This window comes from Hyla sarda, chromosome 6, assembly GCF_029499605.1.
Source record: "Hyla sarda isolate aHylSar1 chromosome 6, aHylSar1.hap1, whole genome shotgun sequence".
NCBI lineage: Eukaryota > Metazoa > Chordata > Amphibia > Anura > Hylidae > Hyla > Hyla sarda.
The window spans coordinates 11,338,283-11,347,000 of record NC_079194.1 but is presented as its reverse complement, the minus strand read 5'-3'; the positions used below and the strand labels follow the sequence as shown (position 1 = coordinate 11,347,000).

The following is an 8,718-nucleotide window of genomic DNA, read 5'->3' as shown; positions in this document are numbered from 1 at the left end:
ACCGGGCTTATTTACCAGGTCTATATACCGGGCCCATATGCCGGGCCCATTTGCCAGGCCCATATGCCGGGCCCATATGCCAAGGCCTATATACCGGGCCCATATGCCAGGCTTATATACAATGCCTATATACCGGGCCTATATACCAGGCCTATATACCAGGCCCATATACCAGGCCTATATACCGGGCCCATATACCAGGCTTATATACAATGCCTATATACCGGGCCTATATACCAGGCCTATATACCAGGCCTATATACCGGGCCCATATACCAGGCCTATATACCGGGCCTATATACCGGGCCCATATACCAGGCTTATATACAATGCCTATATACCGGGCCTATATACCAGGCCTATATACCAGGCTTATTTAGGGCCGTTTTTTCTGACCTCTGACCCTATAACTGTTCTTATCTCACTGACTGGTGAAGGAAAGAGACTGAGACCTAAATATTCTCTTACACAGGAGGGAAGAAGGAGAAGTGCTGCCACGTGAGCTGCGTTCCGGCGCTCCTCCATCTGCTGTGTGGGTGGTCTCCATCATCAGGTTCTGCAGTGGATGTTCCATACGTCTGACACTTATTTCTGGATCCTTCTCTGTCAGATCTTCTGTGACCTGAGGAGATCTCTCTCGGAGCACAGACGGCCCAGATTCTCCTCGGTTGTTGTTACATCCACACGATCTGCGCAGCTTGTTCTCGCGTCGGCGGCACGGATTGCCATATGTATGGTTTGTTGATGGGATTTCTGGCAGCGTCCTGTCTCTATCACTTCCTGTAAGGACATCTTGTAGGGCACCTTCAGTATATTTAGCCGGTTACATTCGACGAGTCTCAGTATTTTTAGCAGGTTGATGTAATCTGATTTATACACGTGGGTCGTATTGTTGGGTTTTTTACCTCCATTAAATGCCGGGTATTCACAAGAGATAGTGATGGCTGAACCCGATCCCTCCTGAAGGTCTCAGACCCATCTGCCGGTGGCTTATATTTAACCCCTTAAGGACCCAGCTCATTTTCACCTTAAAGGGATACTCTGCTGCTCAGCGTTTGGAACAAACTGTTGCAAACTCTGGAGCCGGCGTCGGGAGCTCGTGACGTGACAGCCCTGCCCCTTATGGTGTCACACCCTACCCCCTCAATGCAAGTCTATGGGAGGGGGCGTGACAGCCGTCAAGCCCCCTCCCATAGACTTACATTGGGGTGGGGGGGGGGGAAGGGCATGACACCATAGACTTGCATTGAGGGGCGGGCGAGACATTATGAGGGGCGTGGCTATGAAGGGTTAAAGCTACAACTCCCAGCGTTTACGGTCTATCATTGAATGCTGGAAGTTGTAGTTTGCAACAGCTGGAGGCCCACCGGTTGCAAAACACTGAGTTAGGAAACATACTCTGTGTTTTTGCAACCAGTGTACCTTCAGCTGTTGCAAAACTACAACTCTCAGCATGCATTTACAGCCGAAGGGCATGCTGGAACTTGCAGTTATGCAACAGCTAGAGGCACAGTACTGCAACTCCCGGCATGCCCTTTGGTAGTTTGTGCATGCTGGGGGTTGTAGTTATGCAATTGCTGGAGGCACACTTTTTTCATAGAAAAAATGTGCCTCCAGCTGTTGCATAACTACAACCCCCAGCATGCACAAACTACCAAAGGGAATGCTGGGAGTTGTGCCTTCTGCTGTTGCACAATAACAACTCCCATCATGCCATTTTGTGCATGCTTGGAGTAGTTGCTAAGCAACAGCAGGAGGTCAGCCTTACCTCGTGCTGCTGCCGGATTCTGCCTGCCGCCGCTGCTGTCTCCGCTCCGGGGGCCCCTATCCTGCCGCTAATGTCAGGGATCGAGGCCCCCACTTCTGGTACATACTCCTGCTCTCATCCTCGTGCTGTAGGGGCGGAGCGGGTGCCATTAGGGACGCCCCCACAGCAGACATCCTGATTCGTTGGCTGGTAATGGCCGACAAATCAGGACGATTGTGAGGCGGCACCAATGCCACCTCACTCCTGCTCCTAAAGGGTGATAGGTGCCGTGTCGGAAGGCACCTATCACCCTTTTTTTCCGGGTCACCGGGGACCTGATTGACCCGGAATCTCCGATCTGAACCCCCCCAGGGACTTGCACGGGGGGCCTGCTGAATGATTTCAGCAGGCATCCCAATCTGGTCCCCGCCCGGCATGCGGCGAGGACCTGAATTCCCATGGGCGTACAGGTACGCCCTCCCTGGGTCCTTAACGGGTTAAGGGACCATTGTATCAGGTACTTGGAAATCTTATATACATGATTCTCTCTGACATTAAAGGGGTACTCAACTGGAAAACTTCTTTTTTTTTTTTTTTAAATCAACTGGTAAAAATTCCTTCTATTAAATCTTAATCCTTCCAGTACTTATCAGCTCCCAAAGACATGAATGGAGGGGGCGAGGCGTGACATCACGAAGGGTGTGGCCGTGATGTCAAGATCACGGCCCCTGGCTCAGAGCGTTCTGAACTAAATGTTCTGGAGTACCCCTTTAAGTGGTGTGAGTCTGTTTTTTGCCGGGCGGAGTTTACCCAGGGGATGGTGGGAAACACGCAGTTGTGACACACAACCATGGCACATGATCTCCTGACGCCATATAACAGTTGGGACAGTTAATTGGATCGATCCATTTTTGTAGATAGTGACGTGGGCAATGGTTTGGTCCAAGTGGAACAAGAATATACTGAGTTATCACTTTGGTCACCTAGATACACAGATTTAACCTGTTACAGGTAAGTATAGGTTATTTTAATATTTTTCCCCCAAGTACAATATGAATTTTTTGCAAAACGCTGGACAACCCATTTAAAGGGGTACTCTGCCCCATAGACATCCTATCCAACAGTTAGGGGATAAGATGTCTGATCGCGGGAGTCCCGATGCTGGGGACCCCCCGTGATCTTAGCTGCGGCACCCCAGACATCTGGTGCACGGTGCGAACTTCGATGATGACTGGCGATGATGAACGGAGGCTCGTGATGTCACGGCCACGCCCCTTAATGCAGGTCTATGAGAGGGGGCGTGACGTCCGTCATGCCCCCTCCCATAGACTTACATTGAGGGGGCGTGGCCGTGATATCACAAGCGGGGAGCGGCCGTGACATCACGAGCCTCCGGGGCTACACCCGATGCTCTAAACCAGTGGTCTCCAACCTGCGGACCTCAAGATATTGCAAAACTACAACTCCCAGCATGCCCGGACAGCCAATGGCTGTCCGGGCATGCTGGAAGTTGTAGTTTTGCAACATCTGGAGGTCCGCAGGATGGAGACCACTGCTCTAAACGAACGCCAGGTGCAGCAGGGAGATGGCGGGGGTTCCCAGCCGTGGGACCCCCGTGATCACACATCTTATCCCCTATCCTTTGGATAGGGAATAAGATGTCTAGGGGCGGAGTACCCCTTTAAGTCCCGGATTATGAGAGGCCGGAGTTCACAGAATCCTGAGGTCACAGGAAGAAAACAATAGAAACCAACAGGTCGCGAATTGGCGCGGAGATAATAATATTTGGTATCACACGGATATAAATAGAGATTTCCTATTACGCGGAGCAGATGAGTAATTTATAGAATTATTCTACATTCTGCTGTAGGTTTGGCACAGTCACACGTAGGCCGCGGATTGCACATTGTAAGTGTGAGAATCTATGTGTGCCTCGCGCCGCATGCGCGACATTACAAATGTAAACAAGTAGTGAGCGACACAAAAAGGAAACCTTCAGCTGTAAAGTCAGGGGGCTTCCCTAGGAGCATAAAAAAGGGCTCATGGCACCAAAGTGGAAAAATATTGTTTTTGATACATAATGAGTAATGTCATGTGTAGAAAAAAGGCGCAATTTTTTTTTTTTTTTTTTATTCAAAGTGCTTTTTCTTTATTTTTTTTTTTAAGGAATATAGTCATGATGCAAAAGTGATTTAGCCTATAATCACTTTTCATGTGTTTTTTTTTTTTTTTTTTTTTTTTTTTTGAAGAACTGGAGAATTTAACCTTAAAGGCTCCAGAACTGGCTCCAGAAAGTTAAACAGATTTGTAAATTACTTCTATTAGAAAATCTTAATCCTTTCAGTACTTACGAGCTTCTGAAGTTAAGGTTGTTCTTTTCTGTCTAAGTGCTCTCTGATGACACGTGTCTCGGGAACCGCCCAGTTTAGAAGCAAATCCCCATAGCAAACCTCTTCTAAACTGGGCGGTTCCCGAGACACGTGTCATCAGAGAGCACTTAGACAGAAAAGAACAACCTTAACTTCAGAAGCTCATAAGTACTGAAAGGATTAAGATTTTTTAATTGAAGTAATTTACAAATCTGTTTAACTTTCTGGAGCCAGTTGATATATAAAAAAAAGTTTTTTCCTGGATAACCCCTTTAAGGGTCCCCAGCTGGGACGTATATTTACGCCTTAAACATGACGCCAACACCAATGGTGCTCACATCATGCAGGGCAGGTCCTGGCTGCTCTCAGCGATCATGCCGATGACTGCCATTAACCCCTCAGATGCCGAGATCAATGCAGATCACGGCATCTGTGACCTGTCTCCACTGCTCTCCCGGGGTCTTCTGCTCTGGTCTGATATCGGGCAGACCAGAGAAGATCGCCAATAACATTGATCAGTGCCATGCTTATGCATAGCACTGAACAGTATAAGCAATCTAATGATTGCTATAAATAGTCCCCTATGGCGACATAAAATGTGTTTAAAAAGAAAAAGAGAAAGTAAAAAAAAAAAAAATTTGGGAAAAATCCCCTCCCCCAATAACAAAGTAAATCACCCCTTTTTCCCATTTTACCCCCAAAAAGCATAAAAATATTTTTTAAACATATTCCCCTCCCACAGACTTGCATTAAGGGGGTGGGGCGTGATGTCACGAGATGATAGGGGTGCAGCAGGGATATCGCGGAGGTCCCCAGCGGCAGGACCCCTGCGATCAGACATCTTATCCCCTTTAAAAGGTAAAAGTTCTAGAATCCCCTTGTAATCTGCATCTCTAACCCAACACTTAAAGGGGTACTCCACTGGAAAACATATTTATTTTTTTTATCAATTGGTGCGAGAAAGTTAAACAGATTTGTAAATCACTTCTATTAGAAAATCTTAATCCTTCCAGTACTTATCAGCTGCTGTATACTACAGAGGAAGATCTTTTCTTTTTGAATTTCTTTTCTGTCTGACCACAGTGCTTTCTGCTGCCCATGTTAGGAACTATCCAGAGCAGGAGAGGTTTTCTATGGGGATTTGCTCCTACTCTGGACAGTTCCTAAAATGGACAGAGGTGTCAGCAGAGAGCACTGTGGTCAGACAGAAAAGAAATTCAAAAAGAAAAGAACTTCCAGTGGATAAGCCAACACGCCCCCTCCCATAGACATAAATGGAGGGGGCGTGGTGGGATGTCACGAGGGGGTGTGGCTGTGACTTCACAACCACTCATGCAGGAACCCTGCGTTTGTTTAGGCATTTGGATAGGGGATAAGATGTCCAGCAGCAGAGAACCCTTTAATGTTGTTTACTTATAAAGCCATATAAGGACAATAGAATGTGCAATGTCAAGTGACCTACCTTCAGGGAGGGGGGGTACAAATCTGTTTTACCTCATGTCTTGGGAGGGGGATATGTTTGTTGTTTTTACCTTAATAAATCAGTTTGTGTCCTGAGTTCACATGAGCCGGAGGTGTGTGGTGTCTTCTCTGAGGGGACATAAGGATCACATGATCTCATGACAACATGGAACTACTCAGTTTTGGGTATAAGGACCCCATTACCCCAACTGTCTCTCAGCTTAGTGTGGACTGAACCAATGTACAGTCACTACCTACAATAGTGGATCAATCCAATGACCTGTTCCAGCTGTCTCTCAGCTTATTGTTGAGTAAAATAAATGTATGAGCCACTACCGACAATTGTGGATCGATCCAATTAACTGTCCCAACCGTCACTCATCTTATTGTGGAGCGAACCAATGCACAGTTACTACTGACAATAGTGGATCGATCCAATTAACTGTCCCAACCGTCACTCATCTTATTGTGAAGCGAACCAATGAGCAGTTACTACCGTCAATAGTGGATCGATCCAATGAACTATCCCAACTGTCTTTTAGCTTATTGTGGAGCGAACCAATGAGCAGTCACCAATAGTGAATTGATCCAACACCGCAGCATTATCTCCAATCAGAGGCCAACAAAGAAATGATTGTGTTTCAGAGAGGTCCTTGTTGTCATGCCAGGTATGAACCCGTGCAACCCTATGCCAAACCCCACTTCTGTCCCTACCTGCTTGGACGATCCACCCTAAATGGCGGTCAAAACCAAACAGGCACAAAAAGTCAAAAATCAGAGCACTAAGAGGAAAAACAGAAAACAAGCCAAGCGCTCAATATCAGAAGTGCAGCACAGTACAAAATCAGAATCAGGGACAGGACAGTAAACGGGCAGTGGTCAAACCGGGAGAGCAATATCAAGTCTGAATCGGCAGCAAAGGCAAGGTCGTCGATTGTCAGAGGACTGACAATAAGGCTGCATTCACACTTCGTTTTTACATTACGGGTGCCGGATCCGGCTGGGGAAGGGGCAAACCGGGCTCTCCCGTACCCCAGCCGGACCAGCGCTGAACTCAATTTACTTTAATGAGCCGACCGGAGTCAAACGGTGACTCCGGTCTGCTCATTTTTGACCTGTATGTGGTTTCCTGACCGGACCTAAAACCGTAGTATACTACGGTTTTAGGTCCGGTCACAAAACCGGATACTGGTCAAAAATGAGTTCAGCTCTGGTCCGGCTGGGGTACAGGAGAGCCCAGTTTGCCCCTCCCCCAGCCGGCATGAAAAGATGCCATCTTGTGGGTCCTCTGGCAATCGCTGTCTTAAGACAATCTTCATTTAAAGGGGTACTCTACTGCTCAGCGTTTGGAACAAACTGTTCCGAACGCTTGAGCCGGCGCCGGGAGCTTGTGACGTCATAGCCCCACCCCTTGTGATGTCACGCCCCGACCCCTCAATGCAAGTCGATGGGAGGGGGCGTGACGGCTGTCACGCCCCCTCACATAGACTTGCATTGAGGGGGCGGGGCTATGACACCACAAGCTCCCAACGCCGGCTCTAAGCATTCGGAACATTTCTTACCAAACGTTGAGCAGCAGAGTACTCCTTTAAGGTCAATCAGTGTGTAAGCCCAAACTTCTCATAGAATGCACGGCACACCACTTTCTGTAAGGCTATGTTCACACTAATGTCAGGGGCTCTCTTTGGCGCTTCATTTGGCAATCTCATCAGATTTGACTGGAAGAAACACACTGCAGCTTGTTCCAAACACTGAGCAGCGGAGTATTCCTTTAAGAAGCACAAAATCCACATTCTGTGTGAGCGATGCATTTAGTGATTCTGCTTTTGCTGCTGTTTTCCGATGTACAGTACAAGGTGGTTTCAATTTCCTTTACATTATTTTTAACTCCGGCCGTGCTGCAGGAAGTCCCGGCTCGTGCGAAGCCGATTGTTTCATTTTTAATTAAAAGAAAAGCTTGAAGCTTTCATTTCGGCGCGGACCCTCGGGAGACGGCAGGGATAATTCCTTCCCCCCATAAAAACAACTCTTGTTGGTTGAAGAGACTGGTCCCCCTGTGCAGATTTTTTTTTATTTTTATTATTTTCGTTCTTTTTATTATTTTTGTTGTTTTCATTACATTATATAGCAAGAAAATCATTGTGTTCCAGCCTGGATCAAAGGTAAAACTACATTGTGCATTATAACTTTTGGGTGCGCCACCATCTTTGATGTACAAAGAACAAGAACTACGGCAGCGCTCCGCATTCTAATACGAATCGTGGTAGTTGGCTGCGTGATGTAACGAAGCATTGAGTGTCTGTTGAACAGAGAGCGGAGCAGCCACTTTTAAGATAGTAAAATAAAACTTTATAAACATCACGGGGGAGGGGGGGGGGTATCAAAACCTGTTCAGAGGCAAAGTTGACCAGTTTCCCATGGTGCTGGGCGGTATACCGGATCATACCGAATACCGAAATGTTTTCCCTGCGCGATATGAATTTTTCCCATACCGCAATAGCCTCCCCCCCCCTTGAATGAATGAATGAATGAATGATCAGCCGCAGATGAGTTGCCGCGGCGCTTTAAATGAATGAGATGCGGGCCGCAGCGCTTTAAATGAATGAGATGCGGGCCGCGGCGCTTTAAATGAATGAGATGCGGGCTGCCAGTGCTTTACATGAATGAGATGCGGGCTGCCAGTGCTTTACATGAATGAGATGCGGGCTGCCAGTGCTTTAAATTAATGAGATGCGGGCTGCCAGCGCTTTAAATTAATGAGATGCGGGCTGCGAGCGTTTTAAATTAATGAGATGCGGGCTGCGAGCGTTTTAAATTAATGAGATGCGGGCTGCGAGCGTTTTAAATTAATGAGATGCGGGCCGCTTTAAATGAATGACTTACCAGTCACCAGCGCTTTAAATGAATGATATGCGGGCCACCAGTGCTTTACATGAATGAGATCCGGGCCACCAGTGCTTTAAATTAATGTGATGCAGCTGGCAGCTCGCATCTCATTAATTTAAAGCATCGGCGGCCCGCATCTCATTCATTTAAAGGGGTACTCCGGTGAAAACCTTTTTTTCTTTTAAATCAACTGGTGGCAGAAAGTTAACCATATTTGTAAATTACTTCTATTAAAAAATCTTAATCCTTCCTGTA

General features: G+C 47.1%; 1 protein-coding gene across 5 annotated transcripts in view; it reads left to right on the top strand.

The window, feature by feature from the left end:
- Positions 1 to 8,718, top strand: part of LRRC8D (leucine rich repeat containing 8 VRAC subunit D) — a 112,701-nt gene that overhangs the window by 50,446 nt on the left and 53,537 nt on the right. For 2 of the 5 annotated variants that reach the window (XM_056523182.1, XM_056523185.1), the window contains exon 1: positions 6,034 to 6,245. The exons of 1 other annotated variant lie outside the window; for it this stretch is intronic. In XM_056523182.1, the coding sequence (XP_056379157.1) occupies positions 6,239 to 6,245 (7 nt within the window). In that variant the 5' untranslated portion in view covers positions 6,034 to 6,238. Of the gene's footprint in view, positions 1 to 2,641; positions 2,759 to 6,033; positions 6,246 to 8,718 lie in introns of those variants that run through there. 2 more of the 5 variants (XM_056523184.1, XM_056523186.1) reach the window with 2 other exon arrangements.